This window comes from Pavona decussata, unplaced genomic scaffold (assembly GCF_977016875.1).
Source record: "Pavona decussata unplaced genomic scaffold, jaPavDecu1.1 SCAFFOLD_51, whole genome shotgun sequence".
Taxonomy (NCBI): domain Eukaryota; kingdom Metazoa; phylum Cnidaria; class Anthozoa; order Scleractinia; family Agariciidae; genus Pavona; species Pavona decussata.
This window is the reverse complement of record NW_028145473.1, coordinates 6,382,287-6,403,219: the sequence shown is the minus strand read 5'-3', so window position 1 is coordinate 6,403,219 and position 20,933 is coordinate 6,382,287. Positions and strand designations below refer to the sequence as shown.

At 39.5% G+C, this 20,933-nt stretch overlaps 1 protein-coding gene and 1 long non-coding RNA gene across 2 annotated transcripts; one reads left to right on the top strand and one right to left on the bottom strand.

Annotated features, from left to right (window-relative positions):
• Positions 1–827: 827 nt before the first annotated feature.
• Positions 828–17,910, bottom strand: LOC146481283 (uncharacterized). The gene is made up of 10 exons (XM_085108886.1): positions 17,696–17,910; positions 15,387–15,722; positions 13,396–14,305; positions 11,968–12,096; positions 10,009–10,473; positions 8,635–8,826; positions 7,225–7,365; positions 6,469–6,588; positions 4,292–5,327; positions 828–3,242 (listed from the first exon to the last, which is right to left on the bottom strand). Exons 1-10 carry the CDS (start codon positions 17,780–17,782, stop codon positions 2,606–2,608), a joined length of 4,053 nt encoding a protein of 1,350 aa, XP_084965012.1. The 5' UTR covers positions 17,783–17,910; the 3' UTR covers positions 828–2,605.
• On the top strand, positions 7,373–19,934 carry LOC146481282 (uncharacterized). The gene is made up of 3 exons (XR_014864561.1): positions 7,373–7,462; positions 15,768–15,938; positions 18,785–19,934. It is a non-coding gene; the product is annotated as an uncharacterized LOC146481282 (long non-coding RNA).
• The last annotated feature ends 999 nt before the right edge of the window (positions 19,935–20,933 follow it).

Genomic DNA, 20,933 nt, shown 5'->3' with positions numbered 1-20,933 from the left:
AACTGAACGTGTAAAAGCAAAACATAACTTACTCTCTGAAAATATGGTTCACTGGCGAGGCTCGAGAGCGAGAGTCCGTAATAGCGGGAATTTATTTCAGTCAAACGTCTGTACTCTATTTTTACCGGGGATTTAGCTGCTGTCTGTATTATCGGGGTGTCCGTAATAGCGAGGTGTCCGCAAGGCGAGAGTTGACTGTATCTTGCTTTTACACGTTTACGAACAAAATTTTGAGACTAGAGATTCTTTTATGAAATCTTAGATATCGCTAAATGGATTTTTATGAGCACGTTTATCGTCAAATTATTCAAAGCTTATTTCGCTGACGTGTTACGCGAAGCTCATGGGACGAAGATGGTACCGGTTGCGAGAGAAATTGTAAATTGGAAAATCACGTTATTCAAATGCCCTTTAATTTAGCGCAGATAACTAATTGGGGGAAACTCTCCCGATCGAATTGGAATTTGGAAATGCTCATTCTTGAGGTGAAGAGAAGAAGAGAGAGAACGGGAGAAAAACCTCTCAGAGCAAGGACAAGAACCAACAACAAACTCAACCCACATGTGACGGCGAGTCCGGGAATTGAACAAGGGCCATTCGGGCAACTAATTTGTGTTCACGAACGGAAAAGTATAGCCACTTCAGCTGGTGTATATCGTTGCAAAAAAAAAAAAAAAAACGTTCATTATAATTCTGTCTGTAGTAAGCATTGCTTGTTCATTAAAGTAAACAGCATTCCTAAATCAGCCTCGGTTTCCCTCCAAAAAAAAAACCTCCACTTTATATCCGAGAGAAAAAACAGGTAATCCACCAAACTATGAACCATCTGTATCTAAAAACAATTTCTTTATTCTGTGACATATTAAATCTCTCAAATAAGGGGTTTCAAAATAAATAACTTATATAGTGCGCATTCGATTGGCAAAATTCCGAAACACGAATAGATAGTGTATGTCTATAGTCTTTGCAAAAACAAGTTATAAAATGAAACGCAATGAAATTTAAATTTGTGAAAATGTGGGATTTGATGAGATGTTCGGAGAGAGCATGTTGAAAAATGCCCAACTTACCAAAATCAACTTCTCAGTACAATCTGGGGATGAAATATCGGCTGGTTTATGCTCAATTACCCCATGCAAACTCTAACCGTTAAGATCTGGGAAAAAATTAGACGGGTTTGTATTGAGTTATTAGGGCATAAAAGTGCCAATACCTCATCTCCAAACTGTACTAATACGAGGATTTTTGGCAAGGGGACATTTGTCACCACTCTTTTCGACTATCTCATCTTATCCCATAATTTCACAAATTTAGTATTTGTGACGTCATCACTTTTAAACTATATTTTCCTGACATATACAATGTAAAGGTCGATTTAGAAGTTACGACTTTGTGGCATTCAATACACTCAAAAACCTCCGATACGAATTGTTTCGTGTAAATCAAACAAACCAACTTCCTTAAAACTTTCTCAAACTTATTCACGAAAAGAAAACCGACAAAGGAAATCACTACCGGGAAGGGGTTTGGAAATGTGATCTCAATTATTATAAAATTTCGGTGAACTTTTGCTTTGAATTCCTCCAAGAATTATGCATGGTTTGAGAAGCTATATCAAGCACACGAAAGAGTGTTTCATTCCGATTCCAAACACCTCGAGGCTGTTTAAAAAAACTCGGCTCCGCTTCGTTTAGTCAATCCACTTTTCGGTGTTTGGAAATCGGATAAAACAATCTTCCTCGTGCATATATTGCGTCGCGCACGACCCATAAAATGCCGTAGGATTTTGAAATACGCTTTAAAACCCTACGACAATCACAGGAATAGGCAATGTTAAATGTTTAGAGTTGTATGCAGGCCAGTTTACACGCTACGATATGTCGGCCGGCTAGGATCGGAGCGCGAATCGTACGAGTATTTTGACACCGAATTTACGGACGCTTCGGCCGTGAAAATAAAAATCGGCCCGATTCAGAAAATTTGTTGCACTGCAAAAGATTTCTGTCAAGTCGGACCGTCAAAGGTAATCAAAATTTCAAATCGAACGATTTGCACTCCGTTACTGTCGGGCCGACAAAAGGGAGCTTTAACAACGACGACGGCGAGAACGTCAAAAAAGCTCTAGGCTTGATAACCAAAACAACAACTCTGCACGTGCATTACACTTTTTCTACATTTCTTTCCCGTCACTGTACGACTAGGACGTGAAATTTCCTGATGTGACGTCTTATGGAGGACGTAAACATACGACGACGAGTCTTTCTTTCTCTTTTTAAACTTGGGCGCGGTCTCCAAGAATTCAGCTTCAGGAGATTTTGCCTATATTTGACATTTAAAGCGAATTTGAATGATCGCGTTCATGTCTGAAAAAAAAAAACCGAAATTCATTTGAATAGTGACGTATTCGCTGCTGTCGCCGTCGTCGTTGCTAAAACTCCCCAATGGCGACAAATCGAAAATAGACCTTTAGCGCATGATACAAGCAGCGCTCACTACAGAAGTCGTATACCAAAATCGTGAGCAAACATCGTTTTGTCCAATTGCTGTAGTGTACAAGAGACTCTAATTCCGCAATGAGACCAATCGACCACACCCTTATACTTAATTAATCTTCATCTATGTCTTCATCTTCCTCCATAATAGTATCAGGAATATTGTCTTTAACTGAAGCAAGCAGATCACGCGCAGGGGATGGAGGCGGTATCAAATGCTGTAAATCATTCCACGGAAGAAGATCAAAATATGAAAACGTAAATGCTCTGGTAAGTCTCTGAGATAACGAAAGATAATGACTCTCTTTTAACATTCCTGCAATAAATAAATGTCTCTGTAGTTGTTTTTGGCGCAGTAATGCCATCGCCTCTTCTCTTTGTCTTCTGTCTTCTTCTCGTACTCGCCTCTCCTCTTCCTCCTTTCGTTTCTGTTCCTCTATTCTCCGCCTCAGCTCTTCCTCTTCCCGCCTCATTTTCTCCAAGAATGCTATCCTCTCGGATTCCTCCATGGCTTTGATTCGTTCTTCCTCCTCTCTCAATCTCGCAGCCTCTAGCTCAGCCTCAATCTTTTCCTGTTCTTTTCTCATTTCCTCTTCAAGTTTTCTCTGCGCCATCACTTGATGTTGCCGTTTTTTCCACTCATCGCGCGCACGCCGCTCCCTTTCAGCTTTCGCGTTGGCTTGCCGCTCGCGTTCCAGCTCTTCATCGTGTTCTCGTTGTTTTGCTTCCTCTTTTGCTAGCCTTCTAAGCCTGGAGAACGAAACACACACATAAGAAAAACAATTTAGATAGAGCTTATCTCTACCACTCTTTTATTTTTATTCAAACGTCGATTGGGAATATCGTTCTACCTTTTAAGCCTTCTCCTAGGTATGACCCTTCAAATGAACGTTTCTGAACAACAATTTCATTGGGTGCTGTTCGTTTCTTGAGTATTTGCAAATATCAATTTTTTCCTCGTTTTGTTTTTTGACTACTTTTGGTTTTTCTTCAGTGGAATGGTTAAAGGTAATTTTCCCACGCTAGGTCAAACTCAAGTGCGGAAGAGGTAATTCGGCCACCGTAAAGAGATTCGAGTACCGACGTTTCGAGCCTTAGTCTTCGTCAGAACGAATCATTCTCTCTGACAACGGGCCAACGCTAGAAACGTCAGAACTCGAATCTCTTTAAGGTAATAATAATAATAATAATAATAATAATAATAATAATAATAATAATAATAATAATAATAATAATAATAATAATAATAATAATAATAATAATAATAATCCCTATTGAGGAAATCAATTTCACTGATAAGTGATTTACAAAAGAGTCCGAAAATTAAAAAGAACAAAAAAAGAAAAATAAAGACTAATATATGAATATATAAAAATTAGACTAAAGACTATTTACATTTCTTAACACTCTTTTAAAACTAGCTAATGATGCGCTTTGTCTGATTGAAAGGTCTAATTTATTCCAATCGTTTGAGGCAAAATTTGTCGAGGTCCAATGCCCCCAGTTCCTACTAGCTGCACTCTTACGGATATTATTGTTACATCTAGTATTATAATCGTGTTTATCCTTATTGAATTCAATATTAAAACGATGAGAAAATAAGTTATTCAAACATTTATAAATAAAAGTTGCCCTATGCTCGGCCCTACGTCTTGCGAGAGTTTTCCATTTCAGTTTATTCAAGGCCTCACTAGCAGATGATCCAACTCTGTTGATAAAACCAAACATTCGTTTCTACCCCCCACCGACACAGCACCACAGTTTCAACGAGCCCCCTTAAATCCAGGCAGTAGTCTTACCTTCGTTCCTCTTCCCTCTTCTTCATTTCCTCTTCTGCTTCAAGCCTCAGCTGTTCCAATCTAGCTTCCTCTTCAATGGCTCTCTTCTTTGCTTCTTCCCTCTCCCTCCTCTTACGTTCCACCTCTTGACGTCTTCGTTCAGCAGCAGCTGCTCGCTCTGCCGCCCTCCTGGCAGCTCTGGACTCCTGAGCTTGTTTCTGTTCCTCCGCTGGAGAAGGCTGCTCTATTTCAGGTTCAGATTGTGTCGTAGCCTGTGACTCGGGTAGTTTCGGGACCATACGCGGGACCTCGGGAACTGGCGTCTGGGTAGTTTCAAGAGTTCCATCGTTCTTGCTTTCGTTTAACTCGTCAGAAGCTTTCGATGACACTCTAGCTGACGTATCTCGTGAAATAACAGAAGACAAACCCGTTCTCTCCGACATTTCTGGCTCATGCTCGCCTGTTTCCGAATCAACCCTAACAAGTTCAGTTTTTTCCTCTACTACTTCCTCCACAACCTTTTCAACTTCCTCCACTTTCTCCTCTTTTACCTCCTTTTTCGGCGCCTCTGTTTTCCCCTTTGCAGCTTTGGCAGCCTTGCTAGGTTTAGCCTGTTTCGCCGGTTTCTTTCCAGCTTTCTTTTTCGCCTGGGGCGCTTTCTTTGCCGGAGCAAGCTTAGCCTTTCCCTTTGTTTGTCCAAGTGCTTGTTTGTTTTGGAGACCAGCAGGTGGTTTGGAGGCCACTGGGCGAGGAATCTTAAAAGGCTGTTGTACCTTCTTCGGAGACGAGACCGCCATTCTGGATGTCGCTTCAACAAGCGTATAGTCCGGTTTGACCTCGGTGACAACAGCATCCACAGCTGTTCTGAATTTTTCATCATCTTCGTCCGAATCTTCGTCGGCGATTTCATCGGCTTGCACTCGCTGCAAACTCGGCTCCGCCGTCGCGTAACTAAAAATGTCAACCTGCACATCGGCGTTGGAGATTCTCTCCCACGGAATGGAGCGAGCAGCACCAGAAGAAGCAGATCCTTTCGTTGATACTGATCCATCCTTGACTGAAAAGAAATAGTTACATTAGATCGAGCACCTGTCAGTAGTTCTCCTACTGATACTTTAAAATAGCACCGGTAAATTTTGTATCTATTCTACCCCGTGGGAGAATAACTGTGAAACACTTGTTTCAATAGTCAGGAAACTGCCAGGTCGAGCTGGTTGGGCTGTAAGACGACTTTAGTACAAGTGGTTTTACACGTTATATTTACTTTATTGCTCTAAAACAAAACTCTTTTCGTCAGTTGAAGGGTGAACCTCCAATAAACTTAATGCAGTTATAACTTATGAATTGAGTTCACACGAAGTTCAAAACTATGTAGCGCAACTCAGTAGCTGTTGTAACGAAGATTTCGAGGACAACTTTAGATTGGAAATATTAGAATCGATTGTTTATGTGTTCCATGGACAAATAAATCATATTTATGTCTCCTAATCGGAACCAAATTTAGGTAATGTTCGAAATATTTAACCTAACTGCGACCACTGCTCCTACAGTTTGCTTGAAATGTTCGTTGAATTTCTAGTCGTTTGCCGTCTAAAGCCGTGTTCACACTAGGCCCCAGTTATAATCGGATTATGATCTAATTATATTTGGAGGGCGTTCACATCAACTAATTACAGCCTTCAAACAACCTCAAGGGGGTTGTTTGGAGTGTGAATGACCAAAATGGCGGACACGTGGTGGCACGAAGAGAAGAAACTCCATATTCAGGCGATGCAAAACGATAAAAATACTATGCATAATAAGAAAATCGTGTGAGATCAAGTAAGCCAAGGAATGGTCGAAGGAGGGTACACAAGAAGTACGCAACAGTGTCGTGTTAAATTAACATCCTAAAGCAGAAATATCGCAAAATTCGCGACGGCAACAATATATCTGGAGCCTTCCGAGGCTTAATTCTCGTCTGAGATCACTTATGATGGTAGTAAAAATCAAGGCCGCCAGGCCGCGATTGGCCTTTTAGATATGAACCGAAACATACTTCAACAAAATTAATTGGAGTATGATACCCTCGACCATCCTACAGTCGAATATAATTAAAGTTTAGTGTGATCAGGGCCTAAGAGTGACCGCATAATTTGACGCATACGATGAATAAATTATATCACCAAGCTGATGTAAAACCAATGCATTCTACTCACGTGATCCTTTGCGCGCATGCCCATTTGACACTCCGCTGGGAGGGTGTGGTTTGACTGGTTTGGTGAATCTCTCCGGAAGTGGTGGCAAGTTCCGCAAGGTTTCAACTTCCGGTATTTCCCCTGAGAACGTTTTGGCACGAAAATAGGTTAAAAACACTTTTTTAAAACAAAATTCAAGGGTCTCCACCCCATAAATCAATTCTAAAGTAGTATAGAGTAAGATCTAACTTCTGCAAAGGAGCAAAAGTGCATCCAACAAAACTCCCGCTTTTGCGGCCTTTCAAAGGCATTTTTGTGTAAGTTTTAGCTGAAAATTTAAATTGCAGTTTCAGGAAACGGAATGTTATTCCTCAAGTTTACGAGCTGTTGCATGAAATTTCTCCCTAGTTATAGTTAGCCAATCGTAGCAGACGTAAACCGCGCAATGAACCAATCAGAATACGAAGCAAATACATGTAACCCGCGTCAAGCGCGGGAAAACGCGTGCGCGCCAGGCACGATTGATTTTGCTTCTCATTGGCTGACAAAGTGGTGCGACGTTTCCCAACCAATCAAAACGTGAATTAAGGCAAACGAACGCAAACACGAAATTACCTTCGACGCTCAATTGAAAACTGCTCCAAGCTTACATCTAACAATTACTTTAAAATCTCATACCAATTAGGTTTGAATGTGCGTGTGCTATCCCCTCCAATAACAATAAATAAATTATATTATTGTCTCGAATTAAAAACGGCTCAGTTTATAAACACTAACCTCCAGAGATCAGCAAAGCTTTTCTCAGCGCCGCTGCAGATGGACCTGCCGAGCGGCTGACCTTCCGGTGCCTTGTGGGATGTCTTATTGCTCCCTGAGCAGCCTGGCCTGGTCTCTGTTTTGCTGAGCTTACACGTGCATCTGCAGCGAAAACATGAAAAACAGCTTTGAAGATTAATCAAATTTCTTTCCTTCAACACAAAGATAAACCACTGTTTGTAGAACGGAGCTTCGTCAGGTAAGAAGCGAAAACGTTCAGTGCTTTTTATCGATTTTTAATTCTAAAAACAATTCTAATTTACTTACAGGTGATGTGTAAAATCGATGTGTAAGGACTAAGCTAATTGCTATTTTTCGTACTTTGAGCACAAAATGAAAATGGTGAAACAATATGTTCACTTTATAGTTACAAAATGATTTTAGAACGCCGAAAGAAACAAATCAACAGAATTCTCGAATGAGGAATAGAACATAATCTGTGAGAACTTGAAGAAAGTTAGCTTTACTTTTTTTTACATTGAAATCCATTCTGACTCAGATTAATTTTTCTATGGCCAGAGACAATCATGACAGTTTTGGTGCACTGGAGTGGTTATTAATAACAAAAGTGAGCCATTATCGGTAGGTTTCTGTTAACAGAAAAATGTTTTGGGATATTTTATGTGGCATCAAATCCTTGAAACACTTCCCATGTTCCAAGACTTACTGTTCCAAGACATTTAGTTTCTAAAACTTGTTAAACCTTTCATCAGCAGCATAATTGATATTTTGGAGAGCTATAACATAATATTCTTGACATAAGTTTCATCAATGTATTGTTTCTTGATATGGCACGGAAAATCAATGGGTGAGTCTGACATTCATAAACCTGTAGTCTCTTTTATTACATTCAGTTTCACAGATACATTAGCTTAGGCTGCGTAGACAAGTCAGTAACTCCTGAAATTGTAATCGTGAGTTTCCATCATTTTCTTCTACATGCATTTTCTGAGGTAAGACTCAAGTCCTGCAGATCAACTGGGTGTCATCTTTACATTCCTCCAAACAAAGCATTGAGCCATGTTAACCCTTTAAACCCCAATATCAAAGAATAAATTCTCCTGTCTTCCCCATGCTTTTCTTATAAAAGTACTGGAGAGAGGTAATTAAAACATCAAGAAAATTCACCTTGGGTAATCATATCCTTAATTCTCGTGATCTCTAGGGTTGAATAAGCATTGATATCACAAGGAGAAATTTGATGCTGATCACTGTTAGGGCTTAAAGGGTTAACCATAAAGGCTAGTGATAATACATGTAACATGTGCTATACACCATGTCATGAAAGAAGAGAAACTCTGACAGAAGAAAACAGTCTGATTCCCTAATCATTGAGGTTGAGGGAAACAAATGTGCTCAGACTATGTATACCTGATGTGGGGGGTCCCAGAAGGTTCGTCAAGCGATCTGCCCACATTGCAATTGCAGTCTTCACATCTTCCATAAACACCATTCCCGACTGGGGGCGGTTGAGGACTCTGTTGGCCACAGTGCGGGCCTCCCCATGCAACTCTTCTAAGCTGATAGCAGGAGGTGGCACAACTGGTTCAGGTGACTGAGAACCTAAAGTAAACAATACATTCAACTGAACGAGTTTTATACCACCAATACAGCTAAAAACTACTGTTTGATTCCTGATATGTTGAGAAATTTGCAAGTTGGCTAACAAGGGTTTTTCTGATTTTGCATTACAATAATTAGTAATAATCAAAGATTAGGGAGTGCATTCAATGATCTCTATTCAAAGGCGCTCTCTCCTTTGCTAAGTTGGTGATGATGTCATCCGCCCCTGCAAAATCTGCTGGGGATGCCAGATACATGTCCCAAGATCATTCATCCATTGATCAATCGACTGTCCCATACAATCTTGACTCCAATCTGTATTGGGAGTGCATTCTTTATCAAAATTTATCAAAACACTGACACTGCCTTGTTTGTTCTGTGTACTAGACTTGTTTCTTGTTGTATTTACTTTCAAAATAATTACTGCAAGTTGCACCAATCCTCCAAATATAATAATTAACAATTCTTCACTGACATGGAGGTAAATAGTGGTACATATTTATGAAGTTGACAGAGGTAAAAATCTACCTCTGTTCACTGAAACATACAGTAGCCGTAGGTGAACAATTTTTGTTTATCAAAACAGTGGATACCCAGAGCCAATTATGCACTCTATTTCTGACAAATTGGCAAAAAATATGGCACGCAAAATCCAGAGAAACACTGAGAGCTGAGATGAATAGCAAATACCATGCAGAACTCAAGTAGCCAATAACAGCACGTGAAAAAAACACTTTCCTGGCTGGTTCAATAAATGTGACCTTCCATGGGAAAACATACACTAACTTAAATAACTTACGGTACAGACCTCGAACTCGGTTAGTAAGAGGTATATAGTTATTGTTTAAAAATAATAATTTATAACCTTTATTTACCCTCAGTAGTTTTATAGCACAAGTGCTAGTGGGGCCGAGCTAAACTTCACTTCACTTAAAATTGAACATAACATACGTGTAGTCAAAAGTCACAACTGAGAGGATACAGACCATTGTCTATTTACAAGCGTGGCAGAGGAGTTGAACTTGGGTGTAACAAGAAACAACTCCAGCTAGTGGTCTGGTGCCCTAACCTCTCACCCACGCTGCCTCTCGACAATGATGAGAGGTGGCAATGATCTGTTGGAAAGAGAAAGGAAAAAACGATGCAGTTTCTTAACAGAATTAATATAATGTAGATGGCTACCTTGCTCTGTGGCAGCTGTCCCACCGCCTTGATTTAATTCCTCTTCTGTCTCCTGTCTTCCAATATCATCAAGTTCTTCTCCGTCAAGACCAATTCCTTCATCTTCATCATCTGATCTTCCCTCTCCAGGCTCTAACTCAGCTTCTTCCATTATCACTGGTTCTTTGTCAGCTTGCGTCACACCTTCTGCGCTACCCATTTCAGCATCTCCTTCGCCCCCTTCTGCCCTTGATGAAGTTTCTTTCCTTTCTGTCGCTAGGTGCTCTGCATCAAAGCCTCCCATCTTGTCACCCTCACTTGTGGGCTGCTCAATACCTTGGACAGTATTGTCACTAAGAACAATGTCATCAAGAGCTATGACCCCATTACTCTGTGTTACTTCTTGACCTTCTATGGAATTTTCACTGGCAGAACGCACTTCAGGTACTGTTTCATCACCCTGGACAACATCCAAGGGTCCCATTGCTGAAGTTACAATACAACACAATAATATTATAAGTAGAATACATTATGAACCTTTAAACAAGTGCCAGGAAACCTTTTTATGGCCCACTCAGTTATCAATGTACTGTCAGCTTACTGTTATGGCAACACAAAATGCCAGATTGTTAGGCTTGTACATACATGTAATAAGAGCTGTTACTCTAGTTTTACAGTTAATTATAATTTTGTAATTCACTTAATTTGACTCCCAACCATGGAGGTGTAGTCAAAGCAGTGTGTGGTCTTTGGCAATTTTCATAAGCATCTATTAAGGTGGCCGAACACAGTTTGCGCTTGCTTTACAGATTCTGTTAGTGATGCTATTAAGCTCGCGCTAGGGTTGTGGTACGCAAAAACGGCGGTCGATAAGGTGATCCCTAAATTTCACATGAAATGGATAATACAGTTAAGTTTTGATCCTAAATAACTGTTTCCCATTTCTGAACTCTTTTTCTTTTCTTTCCGAGCAAAAAAGTCATTCACCAAAACCTTTTGCATGCTTGTCATCTTTGCAACGAAACCCAATTAAAGCCACGCATGCGCATTGGACCAAAAAATTGTGACTGGTTGTTTTCGTGGAAATGAGCTGTCTTCTAAGGAACCGCTCATTAGAATTTTGTGACATTTGGCATGAAAATAGTAGCCTAAAAGCGTAGCTCACCTACAAAGAGAAACCTAAATCTATCAGAGGGTATCTTCACAAAACATTAAAATGCAAAATCAATATTTACAGGAGATCTCTCTGTTAAAATTACATGAAAGTAGTGCAACTGTGTCAGTGTTTTGTGAGTTTTTCTGGATACAAAAAATGGAAAAAATTTAATGAGTACATTTTCTAAAAATAAAGGAAACCTTCTATTTATAGACGTTTAATAGTTCGCTGCATTGCCATGGAAACGGTACTTAGCTCAACAAGACGTACAAAAATACATTCCTTTTTAGTTAGTCTTACACCATACCAATTTTGGGCGTCCAGAAGTACATAGTTTCCAAATAACGTCTTCTAACACCTGCACACTAAAAAACTGTATTCGGCCACCTTAAGTAATACTCAAGACAAGCCATGGGGTGGCATACTCTATGACTATTATGACTTTTGTAAGCTGCAGCTAGCACCGAGTTCAAAATATGCTGGTACAGCACCGCTGCCTACTAAATGAAATCACTGAACACTTCCTTGCTTAACTTACACTTGTACATTCCAACCCAAAATGTACGGTTTTTGAGCAAACTTGAACACATGGAGGAGTTTGACCAGTTTGTTGTGTTTGCAAACTGGTCACAATTTTGCCATCAGTGCCAAGCCTGACCCAACCCTACCCTTGGACATTAACAGGGGGATGCTTTGTGGGTGTACAGCTGTACGTACTAAATTCTCATAACTAACAGAGCACACAGTTAGGAAAATCAATATTTTATGCATGAAACTCAAATATGACTAGGCATAATTTCAACAAACCAAGGAAGTGTAGGTACCTTCTTCACTTGTGTGTCTGCTAAGTGTTAGTTTGCTCATCTCTTGAGCTGAATCTCCTGCTTCACTCTCATCTTCCTTAGTCTTATTGGTAGTTTCTTCAGATGTAACTGCTGCAGTACTTTCAGGACCTTAAGCAAGATATTGCAAATTATGAAATTACTGGAGAATTGAATTAACACTTCATTACAGGGGATTACCTGTTAAAAGACATACTGGAATGAGGACAAACTCAAAACTATTAAATGAGTCAGCTTTGTTCAAAATAACTCAAAGACAACCAGATTTCTGCAATAAGACAAAACAATTTACATACTGGAATAAGGAAGTTCAAAAAATAATGGGTAAGCTAAATGTTTAAAATTACTCAACCAGATTGCTGAAACTGTAAATAAGTTTATTATTTATCTCTCAGTCAACACACGGGGTGTAATTGGTCAATTTTGCAGGCCGTATTTCACTGTACGGCCTGCTAAACTTCAAGTAGTTTCCTTTCCCATGTGTCCGATTAACCTCAGATTTATAATAAAGTACTGTATCTTAATAACCACATTTTCTTGATCCATACTGTAAGTTACAGATCCTCATTTTTTCCTCATTGATTTTTGGCCAGCACACTTCGCGCTTGAGCCATAAATCAACATCCCCTGTCCCAGTAACTTTAAGTATTGACCTCGAACTTGGTTACATGTAGTAAGAGGTATGTCTAGGCTAAAAATATGACTTTGAACAAACATGAGCCAATTTTTTCAACTGTTGAAACAGTCAATAAAGGAAAAATTAAATGAAAATAATAATTACAGTATTGACAAGCTCAGCAAAACCTATCTAAAAAATTACATTAAATCAGTCAAACCTATCTTACATAATAATTTGCAGACGCGCTTGTCAAGAAAGTCAGAAAACCCTTCAATTTCTTTCATCATCATCGTCATTGTCATTGTCCTCATCATCATCAGTATAATTATCATCATCATTATTGAAACCCTTCAGTTTATGACCACTATGCTGTCATGACTACTCCATGATCACAGCTACTATTTTGGCGCAATCAAAGAGCTTATCCATTTTTCTGACATGGCCCACAAATAAGCCACATTTGTGTGGCCTGTTTGTGGGCAAATTAATGGGCTACACTACTCGCATTTGAGGCGTTTCAGACATGAAGGACATAACAGGTAACTGCTCGCATTTCCTCAATAGCTTGAGAAATTTACCAGAGTTTTAAATAGGCCATTTCGGAGTTTCTTTGAATCTCATTGTGAAAACAAGGCTTCATAAATAGTTTAAATTCACATGCAAACAAAACTAGTTTTCAGCTGATTGAAAGCTAAATGCATTTAGTCTCACTTTTTTAATAAGGTTCAAAGTAACTTGGACATGGCCTATGAGCTAGTTAAGAGCTCAACTACTACAGGAGTATTACTAACCTTGTGGTTCACGCTGATCAGCTAACAGAGAGCTTTCATCCAAAGAACTTAAGTCTACATGTATAGATCCAGGGTCAAGAATATCATCTCTTTCTCCTTCTTTGTCAGAAGAAATATCCTGTTCATTAACTGTTATGTCAGCTGGTACCAGTGGCAATGTCCTTTCTTCTGTTAACTCTACAGGTGTCGTTGGCCTAGCCCCTGCTGATTGTATTGGGGGCAGCCGTGGTATCGACGTTAAAGAGCCTGACTTCAGACTGCCTCTATGCTTGGCTTTAGTCTTTGGCAAAGTCATCATAGAAGAGGGATCCTGCTCAACCCCTCCCCCGTGGTCTGGGTAGTTTGTCACCCATCCCTGAAGGTCTGAAAGGTCTGAGGCTAAAGTTTTTTGTAGCAGAAGTTGTGATAACAAGTCCTCTTTCTGCTTTGCATTCAACTGAGCATATGGGTCTTTTCTATGTGGCAGGAACTCAACTTCCGAGAGCCGACTGCTCAATGATTCTGCAGGACTAAGAGCTCTTGATGATGGAGCATACTCATCAGCTTCACTGTTCAAAGAAATCATGGACGCAGCTCCAGTTGACATGCCATTCTTGTAAAAGTGAAATGAGCTGTCAAACATTGAGCTTGATGGGGAGATAGGGGGAAGAGACATTGTACTGTATGGCTGTGGTTTATTGGGGAAGAGAGTACTCATTTCAGTATCACCATGCAATGGAGCTAGTTTGGGGTCATAGGTCAGTAAACTTGGATCTTTGATAGATCCTGCTGCCGCGAGTCGATTCCATGTCTCCTCTTGCAGTGAATTTCCAAGAGTAGCAATGTAACGCTTTGGTGAAAAGCCTGGTCTGACAGACTCCTTGTGACCACTGAGTCGCTTCTGAAGTAATGCAAGGAAAAGAGGATCACCCTACAGTGGATAAAAAAGTGATAAAAATTAATGATGATGAATAAGAACAAAAAAATCACTCTACAGTGTATGATTAACAAAACTGAGAAAATTATAAAAATTAGAACAATATAAAGGGTTATAAGCTATTTTAATCAAAAGGAACAATCTTGCCGTATCTGCATGTATTAATCTCTCTGATCAGACTCACTACATCATGAAAAGAAACATTGTACTGTAGTTTGGCCTCAGGTTGTCTGAGGGTTTGCCAAATTAATGGATTGTTAGGATCAAATTTACGGGCATGTCAGGTTTTTTTTTTTTGGCATGCTGGTTCTGAAATTATACAATTAGACAGTATTCAAGGATACCCAAAACTTCATTAAAATTTTAATTTCTAAAATGAGAGCATCAAGTGAGAAGCAATCAATTCAAATTTGTTATTGTGTCACAACGATACCTGGGGCTTCACTGGGACTGAAAGTGGATATTGGCTGGCAATGATTATGTTACAGGTACTGCAGTGGTTTAAGGGAACCCGGCTTAAACCTAAAGCCAGTAATCGTGGTCAGCAACAAATTTCTCCTTGAAATATCAATGCTTATTCAACCCCTGGTGTCATGAGAATTAAGGATATCATCACCCAAGGTGAATTTTCCTGGTATTTTAATAACTTCTCCCCAGTAATTTTATAAGAAAAAGTATGGGGACAAGACAGGAGAATTTGTTCTTTGATATTAGGGAAAAAAGGGTTTAGTAGCAATCAGTTGCTACTGATGTCATGTCATCTTTGACCTACAAGTTTTGCAGAATTTCTGCAGACATGGGTTAAGCCTGGAGGGTGGGGGGGGGGGGGAGAAGGGGGAAGGGAGCAGGGAGGGGAGGGGAGGACAGGCTCATGGCTAGGCTACAGGTAGAACAGACCACAAGAGCAGTCTATCATCCTGGGATTACGATTAGGATTCTAACTCACAGAGCCCAAGGTACCCAACCTCCACAATGAGCATTGACTGATGCAGTAATTGTAACAAAAATAATTTTGTCCAAGTCAGCAAATTTAATGACTTACAAAGGATAAACGAACATCATATAGATTACATACCCCATTCTTGTAGTCCAAAATATAATTCCTCAAATCGTTCATTGTCCTGAGCTTCAATGAAGTTTGCTTTTTAGTTTTGCGCCGTCTTTTCCTTGGCTTTGGAGAGCCAGGTAGGAAAAAGTCTTCTGCATAGAGCAGCAGTGCTCCTTTCCTTGTGGTGTAAGTTTTTGGTACATGTATTGGATTTTGCTTTGTGGTTTCCACTTTTGGTAGTGTAAATGGCTTGTTTTCATATCTTGGTCCAGGGTGGTAATCAGATACAATATCCACTGGTGCTGGTGCCCTGTACTTTGATCCGATCGGTGGCAAGTGAAGATCCTCCAAGGAGAAGTAATCCTATACAAAAAAATAAAATTACTTCTGTTTTCCATTTATTAACAGTGTCATGGTACCAAGGATGATGTTCACTCTTTTAGCTGCTTCAATCAATAAAACTTGCTGGGACAGAAATGCCAGGTACTGCTGTATCCTTGCTATGCAAACTACATGTACTGTGCCCCTTCTCCGAAAATATGGCTTGAACCTAATGTTCTGGTTTGATATTCTTTTTTGGTAAGCAACTGGTTTGGTTAAGACCATTTTAGAATATCATGAATGTTAATCAACTACCTATAATAATTACAGTATCTTCTTTTTATTCCTTAAGGTTAATAACTTGTTGAAGGGCCACAAGTTTATCAGTGTTTATAACTGTAATGTACTTTTAATGGGGTTAAATGTAATTAAGGCAAGGTTAAAGAGACAATGCTGGCCAGCGGTCTCTTCATTACATTATGCGAGGTGGTCTGAGGGTCTTCCCAGGGCCTCAGTAAATTTACAGCTCCCCTGTTGATGTCAAACCATTTTGCTCACACCATTCTAGTGCCTGTACAAATATTGTGAAAAAGCCTTTTCTCCCATCCCTCCCCTCCCTTTAGGTGAGCATTGGTAAGAATTCAATTTATCCATTGAGAATTCAGTGTGACCATGCCTGGGGATTGCCACTCACAGGGTTGTCATAGTTGCCTTCCTCACTTGCTTGTAGCTCCCCCCAGAACTTTCAGGCACCTTCATCTATTGGTGATGAGTTTAACTCTTGTCAAATAAAGTTACTACTGCTACCAGCCTACTACTTCTAGCCTGAGTATCAGTTTCTGGAGGGTGGGGTGGGGGAGAGAAAGTGCCCAGTCTCTCTCCTCCCTGAAAATGGTCTGACACAGGCTAAGAAAGTTGGGAAATATTTGATGGAATTACAATTCTAAATATGTGTCATGCATTTGATTCATTGAATCTACATTTAAACGTGGTAACTGGATATTGAGCAAACACCTTGCTTTGAATTTTAAATATTCAAAACTTGTCAAATTTAATTGTCATCTACCTCAAACTCCTCAATCCTATGTACTCATGATATGGCCATCAGAACATTAAAGTTTGAGTATAATTAACAGAAATTTCCATGACATCAAGTACAAGTTAGCAATGGTAGGCTTTAGACTTGATTGAAAACCGGCCATGCAGAAATTAATATTGGACTAATGCAATATTCTCAATTTTAAAGTGCTTTTAAGAGAAAATTTCTATAAAATGTGATAACAATAGGAATAAGAACACTGAAGCGAAGGTTTTAGCGCTGGTATTAAAGACTTAGATGTTTTTATTTCGCAGTAATTATACCATTGTCTCCGGTTTTATGAAACTTTTCACGGGGTTTGTTTGTTTACATTGTAAAATAACCACAACGCTTACATTATGCCTCGACTCCTAATTTCTGACTTAAAAATTCGCTTTAAAACCTTTTTTCGCAGTGGTATTCGACCGAATATTACTCTTGAAATATTATTAGCCTTAATTCTCGTTAGTATGTCAGACGCGTATGGAATCGCAGAATGGATTTTGAATACGTGCAAAAGTCATAACACCTTATTGATCTTTCACTCGCCGCTTTTATGTGCATTTTATAAGCGGAAGATCTGGTTTATTAACTAGCATGTGATGAGAAACCGGCCTTTTGTACTGAATATTAGAAACTACCATTGAAGCGCATTCTATCCGCACTCGAACAAACGTTTGAGACGGAATATATCTACCGGTCGAAACATGATAATTGGAAGGATTAGTTGTGGATGAAATGCTGCATTAGATCAGAGTCTTGGCATTCTTCACGCTTCTGGCTACAGCAAAGGTTAGAGTTTCTCGGTGAAAGCGAGAAATTAACAAAGAACTAGCGATTTGCGATTGAATTAAAACCAAACCCCGATAAACTGTAACATGAGTTCACAAACACATCATCTACACGTTCTGTTGTTGATAAATTATTTACGTCTTACCTTTTGCTCCGCGATTTCTTGCTGTACATCTTTCTTTGCCGTTCCATCATATGTTCCATATCCTTGACTAAGTAGTGAAAACATCATGCTGGCAATTTTCTTACACGACACATTATCGAGAACAACTCACAAACCAGAAGCACGGAAAGGAATGAATTGCCCCTTTTCCTTATTGTGTTGAGCAAGCGGTTGCCATAGAATGTTGCTCCTATTAATTAACTTATTAATTTATTCAACCAGACAGCTATTGTTCATTTCAACCACGTTCCACCAATCAACAGTTAGACTTGATTACGGTCATTATAATATACATACAGACAAAAACCTCCTCGGGGTGCGGGGACAAAGCGCAGAGGCTATAGCGCTATGTGGCCCTCTGCATTTTTAAATGTAATACATTTTTTATACCCTTCTCACCACAAATTAATCCTCAAAAACTGAATTTCCTGGCCTCCCTGTCAATACAGATTTACAAGAGAAGGTGTCTGCAAGGCGAGGGTTGACTGTACTTCCCTATCACCAGCTATTACGGACACTCCGTTAACACGGACAGCAACAAAATCCCCGGTAAAAATAAATTACAGACGACTGTAGCGGGAATTTATTTCAGTCAAACGTCTGTAATTTATTTTCGCCGGGGATCTAGTTGTTGTCCGTATTATCGGGGTATCCGTAACAGCGAGGTGTCCACATGCACAAGACGAGAGTTAACTGGATTACGGACTCTCGCCGAAAAAGCCGACATTAACTCGCGATTTTGAGCCGGGGTGTCCGCAAAAAAGGGAGTTGACTATAATGACCATTCCTTTTGGTTCAGAATTTTCACCCACCCCTCCCTAGCGGCCAATTAACCATGCAAGCCTCCTTGACTCCTGAAGAGAAGAGGTTTGCATCTCCAAGATCCTCCAACCCTTTGAATATTTAAGTATTAATTTACTGTGAGCTCACAAACAGCTTTTTATGTAATTTAATTTCTTATATAAAGTCTAATACAGAGATATATTGTCTGCCACTATTAAGTGATGCTTATATCTACAGGCTATAATTCAAAATCAACCAATACTTTTGTAATTTCCCCACGCATTTTAGATTGAAAAAAATGGAAAACTTAAAAAGAAAGCAAAGAAAATTGGAGAGAAAAAGAAACAAAAGGAAGGATTGTCCAGTGCAGATAAAAAAGAAAAGACAAAAACAGAAAAAGAAAGAAAACAGGAGCAAAAGTGCAAGATCATGATTACAGGAGAAGCTTATCAAGGCAAAGCAGTTATCTGCTCAGCACTAAACAAGACGCTAAGAGAAATTGACAGATTGCCTGCAAAGCCATAATTTTCCTCAATGTCAATTCTAAAATTAGAATTCAAAAAATAAATCCAAACTTTTGAAAGGACCAGAGCCAGTGTTGTATTATACAGAAATAACTTTTTCCATGGGGCTTAGTTATCTACACCAGTTTTACTAACATAGTATAAAAATATTTCCACTTTCTGCATGGGCTGCTACTAAAAAATTAAAAGTTAAAAAATCAGAAAAACAAAAAAAAGTTCCCTTAAAAGCAAATCAGCAGTGCCAACGGGTATTACTATGTAATTCACCATCCATCACAAAAAAACAATTGTTAAAATTTAAAAATTGCATAAAAACAATTATAGATCTTGAAAACAAAATAAGGAAACTGTAATTATAAATTAAATATATACGTAAATAACTCATTTCGGAAAAATTTTCAACCATGTAAATGTTGTCTTGGGCTGGACTTTCGATTATGGGGCTGGGTTGACTTTCGGTCCTGTGGTTTGTTCATTTGGGCTGACATCCGTGTGGTAGTTGTTTGAGCATTTAGTTGATCATTCAGTAACCTTAGCGGTTTTGGCCTTCTGTTCATTCCTCGTTCCGTGTGTCTATCTCTGGCCTTATATCTGCATGGTTCAGTTATTCTCAGTAATGCTATTACTGACACGGTTCAACAAATTAGCCTTTTACATTGGCTTAATATTTAATTAAAAGCTATCTTAGAGTTTCTGAAAAAGGGTTAACTATGAATATAATCTAGATCCAGATTATCATTTAAAGTATTTAAGAATTATCAGAAGCCCATAATTCGGTAACATCCGTGTAATTGGCATTTGGCATGTTTCTTCGTTCATATGGTCATTCAGGCTTTCGGTTTTGTCTGTTCACTTTGCCTGGTTTCCTCAGGGCATCCTGTCTGGTTATTAAGTTAGCCATTCAGTGTCCTATGTGGTTTTCAGCTTTGTGTTCATTCATCCCCCCGGGGGGGGGGGTACTCCCCTATATAAGGTAAATAGGTATGTGCCGCCCCAAAGGGTATGGTTTTTGGGCCGTTTTAGTCTGAAATAGGGTATAGATTTTGACAATTACAGTCTGAAATCGGATCGGGTTTTTGGGGCGGGGAACATTTATAACGAAAGCTTACAAACATATTTTTCTTCTCAGTACGTAACTGGAACGACTAACTGATAGCGAGAAAAAGAAATAGATAAACTATGTCATTCCAGCTAACTTTTACTCCTTGCGTCAACTTCCGTTCGGCACTGATGCATAATTATCAGGTCTGAAAACGGGTATGAATTTTAGAGGTCAGGCCCCAGTTGTTCAAAGGCCGGATAACTTTATCCAGCGGATAAGTCACAATCCGACAGTTTTAATCTGTGCAAAGATTTCAGTATCTCCTCGTGCAAAAGCGAAAATGCACACTCTGACCACAGCTTAATTGGGGAGTGTACGAAAACCTTGGACAACATTTAACGTGGAGTATATTTTTGACGCTGAAGAGTGCCTTATCCAGCGGATAAAGTTATCCAGCCTTTCAACAACTGGGGCCAGGTCTGAAAACGGGTGTGGAAAATGGCATGTTTAGGTCTGAAATAGGGTCGGGATTTGAAGACCCGGGCGGCACACCCCCACCAACAATTCCGGGGAGTACCCCCCCCCCCCCGGGATTCATCCTTCCCGTTGTCTGTCTCGTCCGTGCTTACGTTTGGGCTCAGCCCTCTCCATCAGTTCTACTGGTGGCACGGTATACCCAAACTAGTTCTATCATGGGCTCTCTTGGTAAACCCTAAATATAAAAGTCATATTAAAACATTAGAAGAGCATTCTTCATGTTTTAATATTAAGCTGCAATGCTACAGAGTAGGACTTATTCCTTCTCTATTAATCTGACAAAAACAACCTCGCGCGTTTGGCGAGGGGAGCGAACTTTTTAATCAGCTTTTTT